The 16,070-nt window shown below is 37.9% G+C and overlaps 1 protein-coding gene across 1 annotated transcript; it reads right to left on the bottom strand.

Annotated features, from left to right (window-relative positions):
* Positions 1–7,148: 7,148 nt before the first annotated feature.
* Positions 7,149–14,538, bottom strand: LOC143126248 (uncharacterized). The gene is made up of 10 exons (XM_076288153.1): positions 13,736–14,538; positions 13,353–13,447; positions 13,223–13,258; positions 12,821–13,123; positions 12,530–12,685; positions 9,241–9,271; positions 8,942–8,991; positions 8,778–8,808; positions 8,653–8,684; positions 7,149–8,407 (listed from the first exon to the last, which is right to left on the bottom strand). Exons 2-10 carry the CDS (start codon positions 13,393–13,395, stop codon positions 8,346–8,348), a joined length of 744 nt encoding a protein of 247 aa, XP_076144268.1. The 5' UTR covers positions 13,396–13,447; positions 13,736–14,538; the 3' UTR covers positions 7,149–8,345.
* Positions 14,539–16,070: the final 1,532 nt, after the last annotated feature.

Below are 16,070 nucleotides of genomic sequence, written 5' to 3'. Positions count from 1 at the left end.
AAACCAAAATAAACATTTCCTGATCCAAACTATATCTCTTATAGTTGCAGAAGATATGTGAAGAAGCATGTGAAGCTTAACAATTCAGTCTAATCTTATATCCATAGATCTTGTCTTGATTTCTTGCTGTGCCTCCTAGGACCTGGATTAGGGAGTGTGCATTGGAGAGATCCATACAGTAAACATTATTTTTTGTTTGTTTGCTTTCAGTTAACATAGTTCAGAAATAACCCATGCTGTCTTCTGCCACTTGTCAGACATTGTGCAGATTCCTCCCCCTTTTTCAACTGTATTATTGTTCAAGAAAGTTTACAAAATAAAATTCATATCATGAATAATAGTATTAAAATTCAAACGTATTTTTGGTAGTCATATGTAAACCATGCCCATACTCAGACCAATTGTGTATGGTGAAAGTGAAACTGAACATTAGATGTTCCACTTCCTGGCCTGACCTGAATTGTATCACCACAAGGCCTACATCTATAGATATAGCTGACAACCCCTTTTACCGTAAAGGTCAAAAGTACCTAAACTCACCTCTGACTTTTATACTGCTGTAGAGAACTCTGCTTTCTCTGCTGTTAAAATTAATAGTGTACATGATGTCAGTGAAATATGAATTTTAAAAATAAAATGTATGTGAAAAAGTATATTGTTGTATAGTGCAGTGATTAGCAAGACAATACTCACACATGAACATTTGATGTTTTTTTTATCTACAAAGAGAAAGATGTTAAAATGTTGAGGGGGAAAGAGCAACACACTTTGAACTCAATATGGTGGAAATAAATACACAGTAAGAGGCAATTGAAAATACCTGGGAAATTTATTTCACAGTAAGTTACTTCTTGACTTGTGCTGTGAAGAAAACATAGGGAAGTTAATAATTATGTAAATTCAGTTCAAGTAAGAGTCTTTTATATCATGCATTGTTTCTCAAGTCACTGAAATAAAATGTTGATTTTGTTTCATTTTACCTTTTTCTGAAATTGTCCTGCTTTCCTGTGATATAGCAAAAACATTATTTTAAGTGTGCTGTCATTCATTTCATTTCTGTAATATGATACAAATGCAGTAAAAGCCTGTGAAGAACTTACCTCTGGTCAGGGCTATTTTGTAGAAACACAGTCCAACTAATGTCAACAGCACCAAGAAGTCAACCAGAAACGCCAAAGAAAATAAAATTAGCTTCTTCAGTGGGGAGGCTAAAGAGGCATGAAGCATTAGTAGAGTATTGAATGGGAATGAATGCTTTGGTTAATGTGACAAGCAGGTTAATCAAATAACCTCTGGCAGCAATCAATGGGGTCCAAGTAGTTTGGATGAAGTGGCCCAGAGAGGAAAATGGTTGAACAATTTGACAAGTTCAACACGTGATGAAAGGTATTTTTATTTAGCATTTGACTAATTTGACACCAACAAATGGTACTTTATATCAGAGGTTCTCAACTATTTGACAAGTACAACTTTTGATAAAAGGTATCTGCAGTTTAGGAAATGTGATATGGGATAAGCACTCCTAATTTTACATTTGCAGGTGAAGCAGTTCTTGAGATATTGACTTGTGTTTTTGTAGCATTGTAGCATCCCCTTCCAGACATTTACATCGATAGTCTGACGTTATTATTTATTTGCCTCGGGTAGCTACTGTTGGAGTGGGTAAGACTGTTTTTAGTGGCAGGCTAACACATACTGATGACTTGCGTTAGCCTAGCACCTGCCAACTCTGCAACTAGAAGGACTGGATGAAACATGCTGAAAACGGTCTCCACTGATAAATATCAGACTTGCTAACTTGGAAATGAGGTCCTATGTCCAAATCCTTAACCACCCCTTTAAGTACAGAGTTTCAGTACTTCCTCCACCACTGATGGCAGATATAGACTGGTAAAATTTGAATGGCTGTTGGCTGTGATTTTATCGTGAGCCAACTGGCAATTCAAGAAATGTTTTCAAATGAGGCCATGTATAAGTGTGCCAAATTTTACGTTATTATGTTGAGCGGTTCATGAGATATTGACATGTGGCAGTTGTAGCAGCGCCCTCTATGGACGGAAGAAATGTGTGCATCCACAGAATGTTGAAGTGGCTACCTAGTTTAAAATAAATCCGAAGATATTAGCAATAAATCATTATGGGCCATACCCTAATAACCATAATCCTTGAAAACTGCTCAACCAGTCAAACAAATATGTTTTTTTGTTGACATGGTCTATAAATGATGTGTACCAAATTTTGAGAGATTTGATTCAGGTACTTCCAAATAGAGGGAAAAGAAGAATTTTTCAAAAATTGATGACCCAAAACATATATCAGAGCCATATATAGAGAGAATTTGGCCAACTAGGGAACCGAATGGTCTGAGCTATCCTGTTATGCAATTGGTTCTTAGGTGGTCATGTGGTTTGTGGACGACACCAACATTCATCAGATCCTCATTGACATAGTGCAATGAATAGTGGAAAAATATGCTAAATTATTACAAAAATAACATAAATTATTAACGAAATGCTCAACTTTTGCACATTTGGCTTGCAGTGCAAGACCAGGAAGCGGGAAACAATTGCACAAGTTCCCTCATGACCCAAAAAGTAGTAAAACATTTTTTATTTTCATTATGATAATAAATTACATAGGAAAAGTATAGTAATACTTATTGTATACCATGCTTGTTGGCCTAGGTCTTACAAATAACAATCAGATCAGAATCATCAGAATCACATAATGTCTTAGTCTATGTTGGGGAGGGTTTATCAATGTCTGTTAATTATAATGATAATACCTTAACGTTACTAACAATGCAATAAGAATTACAGTTACAATTTACCATCGAGTACGCTTTACCTGTCCTCGGCGATGGATGAACTACGAAAGGTTACGTCAGGAGACTGAATAGGAAAATAAAAGTAAACACTGCTCCAAGACTGATTAGGCGATGGTGTCACTCACTACAATGGGGATTTTACAAGCCAATTTAAGATATATAAGGTAAATATACACTGAAATATTTCTGTAAGGGCCTTTTAGATATAGACAAACGTTGATAATAACATTTATATGGCTGTTATTGGTGAAAATAAGCAATTTATTTCATCATAGCATATTCGCCCCATAGGGTTACGCTGTCATCATCTGACAGTGGTCCCCAACATGGGGCCCATGATTTTGAGTTGGCCAAACTCTCTATACAGCTCTGACATAAATGTGCTTTTTTTGCCCCCCAGAGCTGTGGCAAGGTAATTTGACAATTTGCCAGATCATTGCATGGCTAAGAACCCATTTATCAAGAGTAGTTCCACACTATTATGTTTTTATTTGAATCGAAAGATTTTTGTTTAGTTTACATCTATCATCCACACTCCGACATTTTCGAGCTCCTGAAACAGAACGATTTGAAAGGGCTGCATTTGCCATGAAAATTAAAAAACGCAAGCTTTGCATTTTCGTGTGGACAGTGAATTCGCAAACATCTTGTCAGTCTAATGTGTCTCTAAGACTCACTTCGGCCTCCACTACTAGTCTGCCAGTGGCGAGTGAAACATGGAGACCGAAATCCAAGATCTACAATTCTTGCCGTTTACATGGTAGTATCTGTAGTGCAGTTAAATTATGCATTTTACATTGCTGAGAATTGCGTGATTGGTCATATGTGATTGGCGCTTCAGGTGTCCCACCATAGGTTGAAAATGTGGACAGAGAGTGTATTTAAAAAAGAAACAATGTTTTAAAAAAACAGAGTAGTGAGGATGTAGCCCAAGTTTGTTGCCTGTGGGACAATTTTTGCTGCCCAACTGGCAGGAAACGAAAAACAACTATACTCCTCACAAAATGCATTAGGGATTCAGCAGATTTTGCTTGGACTCCTAATAAACAGAAAACTACTTAGCTTTATACAGTACAAACTGAACAACATTGAAATTTGAATTTCAATATTTACCATCAACATGGATATAGATCGATTTTTTGCTTGTTGATATCACCTTGCTGACATCGATTTTCCTTTTTGAGAACACACAACTATAGAAGCCAGAGTCATTTCTTTTAACATGGGGAATTTCAAAATGAGCTTCATCAGAGGTCAATAAAGTCATTTTAAAGGCAACTCCATTCCTGCAAAGGTACATTTGTTTCGGGATAGCAGGTTTTATAGAGGCTGGAATATTGCAGGTCAACTCCAAAGCATCCCCATCATATACAGTAGTTTTTCTCATGGTTATGTTTGCTGGTTGAAAACCGGCAGTGTTTACTGGAATAAAAACAAAGAGTTAAATGATTCAGCCTGGTAGCATTCAGTCCACAGCAAAAGCAAATGTGGTGTTATTGACATACCTCTTTGAAATGACACATTTGATGGGCATCTATTTGCTATAGTGGGAGAAATGTAAATATAAATTAGTATTCAAGCAGGGGAACCTGTTTCATGATTTTTTCATATAAAACCATAATATATACAGTACACAGAGAGCTAGCTCGCTACTGTACATCCTCCCCCTCCATCCCATGCTGCTCCCGTTTCACTGTGACTTGTGTGTTCATACAGTAGGATGATTTTCAGGTGAAATGTGATTCCTATTTCTTCTTGAAGCCTAAATAAACCTGAGAATGTTTATCGGAAATGCTTGTTTTTTACTGCAGGTAGGCTACTAATTTTTCACCAGCTTGATGTTATATCCTAACCTGGTCCTACCAGACTCTCGAACATTTCAGAATGTACACTGAGTCTGGCCACTTTCCATTGCCAAGCGTTATCTTCCTTGAAGGCAAGTACTCTCTGTTGAAGTTTAAAACAATTGGATCTGCCCAGACCAGTCTGCAGACCCAGACGACTTACTGAAGAAAAATTGAGCGGAAGTACGTAGGAGGGCGGATCCAGGCTAGTTATATCCATAGGTAGCCTAAAATAATGTAAAAGGTGCTCTAAGCGATGCTGGGTAATGTCACTTCTGTTGACATTCAAACAAAACAGAGAGCTAGCTCGCTACTTCCTGCCCCTCCCTCCCGTGCTGCTCCCATTTAATTGAAACTCTCCTAAACGCGCATCTCGTCTGTGATTTGCTGGAACAGTTTGTGATGTTTTTATGGGCTAGGTTTGCCGAGATTGTTTTTGTTGCCATTTTTGGAGCTTGGGCTGTCCACAGAGATCCGTTTTTTTACAGTGTATTCAGGACACAGACAGCTAGCGGTTGGTTAGGTGATGTTTGCAGTAAGTGACATAAAATGTAATGGCTGAAGTTAATATTTTTAATAAATGTTGCTAATTAGCTAACTATGCTAACAGTGTGCTAACAGTGTTATGAAAGTTAACTTAGCTACAAAGCTAACTATGTAAACAAGCTAAATATGCTAACCGTATTACTTAGCAAACTTAGGCAATGTTTGCTAATAGTTATGCTAACTATGCTAACATGTTACTTAGCTAATTTAGCTAATGTTTGCTAGCAGTTATGTTAACTATGCTAACAATGTTAACTAGCTAGTGAGGACTTATTTTGAAACAGTTGGCGGGAGTCATAGTTGATGATAACTGACAGTTGGAATGGTTGAACAATTTAAAAAGTTAAGTAGTTTAAATGGTTAAATTATTTAATATGTAGTTGTTGTAGTGCAGACTGTTATTTTGAAACAGTTGTGGGCAGAGGAAACAGTTGTAGAGATCTGTAGTCTTAAGAGAGCCAGATTGTATGCTTAAAGCCTGAGACAGAGTTGGTAGGTTTACAGTAAATGTAGATAATGTAATGGATGTTGATAGACAGAAAGTTTATTGGATGTTGATAGGCAGATTGTTTAATGGATGTTGATAGATAGTTTAATGGGTGGATGAGTGAATGGTTTGAAGATGGATGGATAAAAAGTTGAATGGAATGTGCCTTATATCCTTGTAGAATGGAGAGGCACAGAGACAGTTGGCCTAGAAAGCAGTTGATACAGGTGCAATCAGTTGAGCAGGTGGCAGTTGATACAGGTGCAAATCAATTTAATTAGCCCATTGTGATGTCATAGTGCCAATGCAAAGTCTATGTGGGAAAATAAGCTGGTTTTCTGTTCTCAAAAAGTATAAAGTTTACAAAAATGAAAAATACATTGCTCAAGTGTCCTTTTCAAGACTTAAGTTACAATGTTTGAACAACGTTTCTATGTTAAACTGTTGAAGCTGAATTAGACACAGAAATTTTGGTTAGAATAAGATTTTCATGCACTGTAATAACAACAGCACATACAACACTAAACTACTAAGCTCACAAATAGAAATAGGCTATTGATTGAATTGACATAGTTGTTTATTATTGCTATTCTCCTTATAGTTTGACCAACATTCTAATCTGTAGCTGTTAAATTTTAAATATTATATTGTTTTTTGTATTTGTATTTCGCTTTGGACAAAAGCGTCTACCAAATCCCATAAACATAACCATAATTAAATATGAAATGTTCCATTAAATATATATTGTATGGTAACACTAATTCTTAAAGGCACAGTCAGCGAGTGTTTCAATTTATTATCAGACGCTTATCAACATACATTATATTTTAACCCAGACCAAGACCAAATGAAACACAATAGATAGATAGATAGATAGATAGATAGATAGATAGATAGATACTTTATTGATCCCCAGGGGAAATTCAAGGTCTCAGTAGCATACAGACAACACACACACATTCACTAACAGCAGAAAAAGTAATTAAAGTATATAATATAATATAAAAACACAACTAAGCAATAAGGACAGTAGAAGATAAAGAATATACTAAATACAAATTATACTAACTAACACTTAATCTAAATCAATTCTAAAAAACAGTATCCACATAGTGGTGATTAATCAATCAATCAAAAGGGACTTGTAATGACTGAGGCAGGTGATAGAGGTTGCTCACCCCTCCCTTCAGTATTTCCAGAGAAACTCCACACTTTTGTTTTTGTTTGGGGGACAGGCTGCCCCCACTTTGCTTGTTTCCAGCTTTCTGAAAACAAACGAAGCCTAGGCTGCCTACAGAGGCCTTTTTTTACCGTCTACTCACAGAATGAGCAATTTTGGTTGGTTATTACATAATGCACCAGATTATTTTTGCAACGCATTTTGTATTAGCCACCTCAAAATATAATAACTTATTAAAAAAAATGTGGGGAAATTTGTTACATATCACGTTCAAGCAGTTTATTTCAAAATATGGCAGATTATTACAATTGTGGGACAACTTATTATAACTGTGGGAGTTACCACATTTTGTCAAATTATTACACAATGCAGTGTTATAATGTGTTGAAACAAGCCATCAAAGTACTTTCATCATCTTAATGTCATGAGAGCTGATTGAGAAAACACCTTCATCCTATATTTAAAAAAACTTTAAAATACAATAGGCCTAGCAGTTAATAATTTTAGACCTAAACATTTGGTTTACAAACTTAAACTATTAAACTAAAATCCATCTTGATTTTTGAAATCCATTTGATTTCACTCATTTGACACAGACAAATGGCACTTTTGAATTATAATCCAAAACATATATTGCATAACACTGTTTATATCGCTTACAAATCAACTTCCCCTAGATCCATTTCCAGTTTCTTTGCCCGGTTTTACACCCACAACCACTCTGCCGTATGAGTATCCCTCTGGGGACATCTATCTATCTATTAATCTATCTATCTATCGATTGATCGATCGATTTATCCATCTACTTATCAAAATCTGGTTGCACAGAAGGCTCTTCAGGCAACTTATTTGTTTCCAGTGGAGCCAGGTGTGTTGTAGCCACCACTATTGTTAATGTAATTAGTATACACAGACACAGTTGGGTGTTGCACCTAGTGAATCAGCATGTTACGATGTAGAAAGATTTATGTGTGTGTTAATTTTTTTGGCAAACAAGATATTCAGTGCCGTAGTGAACATGTAAGGAACATAATATAACAAAAGTTACAACCATTACAACACCGCTAATGCTCCACCGGAAATAAATGAGCTGGCTAAAGAGCCTTCCGTGCATAAGGTCTATTTAGAAAAAAACCATTACAGTGCTTAACTCTGGCAAAATATAAAGACAAGCAACATTTTTTCATAAAGGAAAACAGTATGAGCAAAAATAATTTCAAGGTCTCAGTAAGTGCTGATTCTGGTCATTTTAGCCGTCTTTCAACGTTCCTTTTACTTTCACATTCTGCAAAAAGGTGACCAGGCACTATGACATGAAACAGGACAGGAAAGCTTGCACACCTTAAAGTCACTGTTTACAGTCTGCAATTCTGCAAAATTTTGTTGACATTTCAGCTGAACAGCCAATTAAAGTACACCCCTCACTTCCTGGGGAAACACGTTGATTGGTTGGAATATGGCTCAGTCGCTCCTCGTGTTTGCATAGGTAGACTCTTCAGGCGCCTGCTCTACTTTGACATTAGCTGTGTGAAACAAATACACAAGACCAAAATTAGATGACTGACAGAAGAATAATTGGTCTGGTTCAGCTTCTAGCAAATGGTTGTGGTGCATGGAGGTGCAGTGGACGAAAGGGCTATATTTGTGGGAACCACTCTGTGTGACCATGATGAAGACAGTTTGCAGAGACCTGCTCACTAGAATAACCAAGAGAGCATAATAAATTCAAGTCAAAGTCAAAGTAAAAAACATAGACGTGTGTGCATACCGTATACAATTCCGTTGTTGCATTCTTCATTGCTACAAAATAAGAATACATGGTCAGAAACATCTGAGATCCTAAGGAAACATACAGTATAACGGCATTTAAAAAACAATGTGAGTGTACTATACCTTATTGGAGAGTTTGGAGGTGGAGTTCTCGCTGTAGTGAAGTTCATATTTTTATACATTTGAAACACTTTTAATATAAATAAAATTTGCTAGCTGCACAATAGTGCAGTGAGACAGTGAAGATAATGTGGTCTTAATTGTTTTGATAAAATTGTAATATATACCTGAAATTGATGGGCTGGTTATACGGGAGGCACGATTGCCTCGATAAATTCTGGTGTTATACAGAGAGACAGAACAAGAGATAGAAAGAAGAGAGAAGACAAGAGAGAAAGAGATGCATAGACAAAAGCAAGGGGAAAAGAGGAAATGAAGAGAGAGAGAAAGAGAGAGAGATAAGTACAAAGAGTGTGTGAGAGAAAATATGAGAGGAAAAGAAAGAGCACAAAAGAGGAGGAGAGTTCATCAGTGAGCTCAAATGGCGTTGATTATTATGTGTAATGACTAAAAGAGATGAAGCTACCTGGTCCGCTTTGTGTACCTTCGATAAAACCCTACAGTCAAACGAGAGAAAAAGCAGTTAATGTAACTACCCATACATATGAATTATTGTGTTTTCATTAGCCTAGCTTAAAATGACCCCTCATTTTTAGCTGGTCCCCCTCCTTGGACCATGCTATGTTGTGCTATGTTGTGCCACCATCTTGTAGCACAGAAAGAACAAACCAAAACACTAGCTCTAGGGAGGGCCTCTTGTGTCTAAAGCAGGGGTGTCAAACTCATTTTGGTTCAGGGGCCACATACAGCCCATCTGATCTCAAGTGGGCCGGACCAGTGAAATAATAGCAAAACATCCTTTGACAACTCCAAATCTCCAGCTTAGTTTTTTCAGTAGGCTATGCTTTACCCTTCAGCCTACATTTGTAGCCTACATAATCACAAGGGATATATTAGATCATTACACATTTATCCAGAGAGGCCAATGAAATTGAAATAAAATGCATTTCACTCTCATAAACAACTGGTTTATTTTTATAGTTGAGAGGATAGGCCTACATGTTTACATCTGACCACCTGAACCAACTCTAAACTCAAGTGGGAGCTATGAAGAAAGTTAACATCCTGCCTTAAAAATGTAAATGTGCAAATGTATGAAAAATAAAATGAATTTAACAAACACAAGTTAGCAGTGCATGAGCAATACGATCAACTGATATGATTAGGTTACATCAGATCAAATAATTTTGTAGGCTAGGTGGCGGTGCTGTGTAATAGGCTATCCACCATAAAGGCCAGATCCTGCACCCATTCCGGGCATTTAAATTGCTACTGGTCTGCCTTTTTTCTCCAAGAACTGTCCAATTTCCTCTCGTAGTTCAAAGAAACGCTTGAGTAGGCTACGGCACCTCGGCTTAACCGCCGTACTACAGCGTGGTATGGTAAGCCAGACAGAATGCCATTATCACTAAGAAAACAGTCAAACTGACGGTGAGTCAGACCTCGCGACCTGATTAAATTTACAGTTTGCACAACCACACTTTAACATGATCCAAGTTTAGTGTTTTACAACACAACACTTCCTGGTGCAAAATACAATAAAATGCCAAACATCTTGTCCTCCGTTTGCAGACTGCACTTTGTCTCTGAATTTTGTCGCAACGCCTGCTTTTCTCCCGACAATGTAGCCAAACTGACAGCACAGGACCAGTCAACTCCGAACTTTTTTTTTGTTTTTTGGCTGCGCCTAGCGGCTGAATTGAGCATTTCGGTTATTTCTTTGAAAATTCATAACTCCTCACAGGAATGGGCTAGAGATTTTTTTTTTTTTACATCGTCAGAAATGTATTCTCTACAAGTCTGGGCCGGATTAAACCATCTAGCGGGCCGCATCCGGCCCGCGGGCCGTATGTTTGACACCCCTGGTCTAAAGCTACAGTGTGTACAGCCTCCAGCCTCTAGTGGAGAGGTTGCTGAATTGCAACTTGCTTAACATCAGTTGGGCCAACTTATGTTGGCCCTTAATCAAGAATTCTGATGATTTTTCACATAGATCTCGGTTTCTCGAGGTCACAGAGTACTGCCAGTACGGGAAGAAAAACGGCATGTCATGAAAATTCTCTAGCTGTTGGCTGCAGCAACTCGAGCTAGGTAGAACCTATTGTTTTCGTTTTTTTCCGAACCAACAGTACTCGGTGATCTCAAGAAACAGATCTATGTGAAAAATCGCCAGAATTCTCCTTTACGGCCCAACTGAAGATGTCGGAACCATTTAAAAGAAATCTGTTTGAAGATCTATATCTTTATTAGCCTCAGGCATATGGCATACTCTGCATATATGCTGTATTGTACAGTTTAATATTTTCACTAACTGTTAATATGGACATAACGACTATATCAAATTGTTAGAAATATTTTATAACTTCAATTTTTAGAGAAAGCCAGGGAGCCACTAGAGAGGAGCTAAGGGGCTGCATGTAGCCCTCGGGCTGCAGGTTGCCTACCCCTGAAATAGACCAAGAACATTGTAGGGGAGACCGGGGTTGGTTGTCACAATTTTTACTCATGCATGAATTGCTCATCTTCAAAAACTCTTTCAGCAGTAATTCCTACATGAAATGAAAGCTTGGGGTCTTGGCTTTAAATGTGTATAATTTTTACTTTTAGAATGTATTGTAACAGGGAGCAATTAACCATCAAAGACACTCTGACACAATGTGACAATCAACCCCATCACGGGGTTGGTTGTCACAGGGTATGGGGTTGGTTGTCCCTATAGAGTTTCAATGGGATTTCAGTGATAAAATGGGATCTTAAAAAATGATGTGTAACTTTTTAGTTTTTTAAGCTAGAAACTGCAAATAAGTTTTAATATGAATACCACCCCTATGATAGTTGTCATCAATGCCCCTTATGTTTAAACAATGGGATTAAAGGAGGTGATCAGTTATTGAATTAGCTAAAACCTCTTTATTATCATGTAAGTTGCAAACAAAGTTGCAAACACAGTGACAACTGTGTCTCAGTGACAACAAACACATGTGACAACCAACCCCACGAGCTATGTGACAACCATCCCCAACTGACCTCTTGACAAAGATGTTAACCTAGCTGCCACATGGCTTTAACTTGATAGCTAAAATATGACTCAAAATAAAGCTACTACCTTTGGCTTTTTAATGAGTGTTTTGTTTTTGAACTACTAATATCCTATAAGCTCTCAATACAAAAACAACACCAACATGAAAATTTACTCTGACCCATGAAATTTAAAAATTGTCTTCTCACCTCAATGCTGTGTGTCTGCTCAGCAAAATTCCTAGTGCAAATGAGTAAGCTATCAAAGGGTAACATTTTGATATCAAAATTTTACCACAGCATCACCTAGTGTGCCTGGAATAAGCAATGTGACAACCAACCCGTGAGACAACCAGCCCCGGTCTCCCCTATGTGTGTTGGTGTTGCATATAGCCAAACCAAAACCCTAAACATTTTTAGACATCTGGTCATAGACAGGCGTGACTGTACTCTCAAAGAGCTATCTGGTTGTTTTTGACCAGTATTTTGATCATATTTCCTGTCATGTTACCACCACACTAACAAAGCTAAAATGATGGACACAACAGAGCAGAAATGCCATTCTAGTGAGTTACAACTGAGTCCAATGAAAACTTGAGAAAGGCAACACAATTCCTACTAGTACTACAACAACTAGTAACCCTATAGTAGCCCCTAATAGACATGCTATACATAGTGCTTGTTGGTTGTGTAGGGTACAGTGAGTGCTGGTGGCAAAAGAATCAGGGGCAACTCACATATCTTCAGAATGTACCAGTAGTACCAAACCACCATTATCAAACACCCTAGTGGTAGAAGAAGAAGTAACAGAAAGAGACTTGTGTTGAGACTTGAGTTGGCTGCCTGCACAGCTTCCTTCAACATTGATGTAGGCCTAGGCTTAGATGTAACAACTGCAAATAAATCAAATGAAACTCATAATATTGTCATAATTATTATTCAGAATAATTATTTTCTCCAGGTACATGCCTGGATTCCATGATCCGATTGATCGTAAGAAAGTTGACCAATAAAACTTGCTACGTTACCTAAAGTGATGACGGTGACGTTCTTGTCTGTTGAAGAGACATGTTTGGGGTCGTATTTGGTCTTTGAGTACACACAGCTGTAATTGCCAGTGTAAGATACATTAACGTGTAGGAGTTTGAAGGAGACTTCTACTTCACCAAGACGGAATTCTTCTATGTACATCCCGATTCCATTTTTGCACAGATACATGATTGAATGGGCCTTGTTTTTTTTCAAGTCAGAAAGTGTGCACTTGAATTTCACATCTTCTCCCTCCAATGCTTGGGTCTGGGTTCCATAAATACATGCTGGATTAACATCCGCTAAATCCGCAAAACACAGAATATAAGAACAAGAACAATCGCAATGACAACAACAATGTAAATAATTTTAGACAGAAAGTGCTATTGAACTGACCGTACCAGTCTGAAAAGACACATTCACAACAACTGAAAGCACTGTAATTTAAAAAAAAATATTATTAATTTTATTTACCCAAGCATATGCAACTTATAATTTATAATTTCAGGATTTTTAAAAAGGTATACTCACAGAGAATAAACTGGACAGTCATTGTTATCATGTCAAGTAGCATACGCAAGTGGTTTAGACTTCCGGCTCAAGTACATAGAACTTCAGGTGGTCTGCTATTTTAGGGCCGCCTGCAGAAGAAACTCTCACGTGGGTGGGCGTATAATATATAGCCGGAGTGTTTTTAACATAAATATGATCATTTTCCTTGCCCCTGCTATCTGTTCTTACTTCAGGTTAGGGCTGCACGATATAACTAAAATCTATCGCTATCGCGATATCAACGCTTGCGATGGACATACCGCAAAAATTTCCTTAATTTTCGATACATTTTCATACATTTTCTGTGCCGTGCGCATTCCATTGCCTACAGTCTATGATGTATTCACATTCTGAATGTCAACATATTTTACCAAACCGATGCTGTCATGCAGCCCTAGAAGCCCGTCCCCCTACCAGTTTAGGTGTGTGGTGTTTTAGGTGTTGAGGCAAGAGCTAAGTCGTGATGGCTGAAGATAGTGAGTCAAGCGAGGTAGGCTACACTTAGGTGAAGAGGAATTGGTGACTAAAGGAAAAGCACGTCTGTTATATGGAAATATTTTGTTTTTATAAAGGACGACGTATTACAAACACAGCGCCAAATGTGTCCTTTTCCACCGTGTTAAAATAAACAATTTCTTTCGTTGTTGTTATAGGATCAGAAGATAGCCTATCTATTTTCACTGTAAGGCTTGTATTTCATGATTTGCATTTAGCAAAAGCCCCAGACAGCAGCAGAGGTAATCAGGATTCGTTATTTGTAAAAGTTGTTTAGCCTACTTCGTTAGCCTGGACTGTGCGATCGCAGCCACTTACTTTCACTTTCCGCTGCCCTCGTAGTCGGCATGACGGTAGCCTAATAACGTGGGATGCGCAGCGTATGAGGTTAGACTGGGCGTGTGACCGCCGCGATATAGCTTAAGTAGGCCTAGCTTTTTTGTTAGGCCAGCCAAGGCTGGCAATGTGGAATATTCCGCTGGTTGGTGCACAAGTATTCAGATTGGCTGTCTATCCGCCTTTTACGAGGATTTTCTTGGAGCACATCTTCCACACAACTTCGATAGCCTAGTCAGTAGGTATCTTAGCTGTCCACTTTCATCAGGCCATATAAAGCCTAGGCTACATAATATACTGCTCAAAAAAATTAAAGGAACACTTACAGTTTTTCACAATTGTTAAAACCCATTTTTTGAAACCTTACACCCTTCTCTCCATTCTCAAACTACATTCACAGAATGTCTGACAGTTCTTGCAAAATAAAACACTCGCCTTAAAAGTTTTTCTTGTGCTCAGAACCAAACAGTGTCAGAGCACCAATCCAGTGTATGATTGAAGTGTCCCTTTAATTTTTTTGAGCAGTATATTTATATTGTTTATGTATATTGTGTATATTGTAAATTATACATTTATTTCTGTAATTATACATTTACACCCCCCCTCCCCCCAACCCTACAGTCTATGTTAGCAGCAAGTAGAATAGAGAAAAACATTAAATATTTAAATATCGCAAGTTATATCGTTATCGCAATACTCAATAATGTTATCGCATATCGCATGTTTTCCTAATATCGTGCAGCCCTACTTCAGGTCCTGATCTGTCTGGATTGCAGCGCCTGGCATAAGATGGCAAATGTCATGGTAATGTAACAACATGTTACTTTGCTTTATGCTGGTGACAAGTGCTGTAGGCTAGCCTGGTTGACACCAGACCACATATCTCTCAAGTGAGATTGAGAGTGGGTCTGGAAAGGCTTCATTGACTTCCAGGGGTGTAACCAGCAGTGAAATTAAAGTTAATGGAGCAGTCAGGGATTTTATGCGATTTCAAGCTCATAATATTTTTGTTGCATTCAGCAATCATCTCTTTAAGACCACAAGTTGCCCATTCGGTGAGTACACTGCAAAAAAACCAAAACTGTAGACAGTGGCGCAAAAAGTGGGTATGCGCTATATGCGGCGCATAGGGGCGCAGCACCGTGGGGGCGCCAAAGCGATGGTAAAAAAATAAATAATAATAATCATATATTTGGTATATTCTATATGTAGCTACTGTTGTACGTTTCTAAATCATTTCTGCATTTCCTCAATGTTAGATAACATTTTAGGGACTAACAGGCTAGAGTAGGCGCCCTATCTCATAAGATTCCATCATAGAATGTTGACATAAAAAAGGGAGTGGGGGCGCCGTGAGCGCTGAGTGAGCAGTTTTCGTCTATGGAAAAAGATGGATACAGCAAAAAAAAAGCTGTCGGGGGCAAAACATAGAAAAAGAAAGAGGAAAATGAGATGGCATGTCAAGGGATGCGACAGTAGTTAAATAAGTGGATGGTGAAAAGTAACTGGTAGGATTTGACGTCTGTGCTTGGAGGCTTGCAAATATTCACGTTAACAGACTAGCGTTTGCTAAGCATATGACGATTGAAACATAACCTATATTCCATTAAGATAGCTAGGTGGCTACCATGCTCATACTGAACTTTTAATGGCAAACTGCAAACAGAAATGTCACGCTAACAACAACTCATTACATGTTTTTCCTAACAATCCTAATCCTACATGTCATTTCCTAACAATCCTAATATTAATATCTTAATATTGTGCTGATAATGTGGCAAACAAAGGCTAGAGTTGGATCAGCCTTATCCTTTGTGAGCAACAGCTGGCAAAAGGACGTTATGAGAACCGTTTAGACTCTCTTAA

This window comes from Alosa pseudoharengus, unplaced genomic scaffold (genome assembly GCF_046254945.1).
Source record: "Alosa pseudoharengus isolate Yale_2024_CS ecotype anadromous, Long Island Sound unplaced genomic scaffold, YU_APseudo_1.1 YU_APseudo_1.1_scf_16, whole genome shotgun sequence".
NCBI classification, from domain to species: Eukaryota; Metazoa; Chordata; class Actinopteri; order Clupeiformes; family Clupeidae; genus Alosa; species Alosa pseudoharengus.
This window is presented reverse-complemented; position numbering and strand designations above follow the sequence as displayed.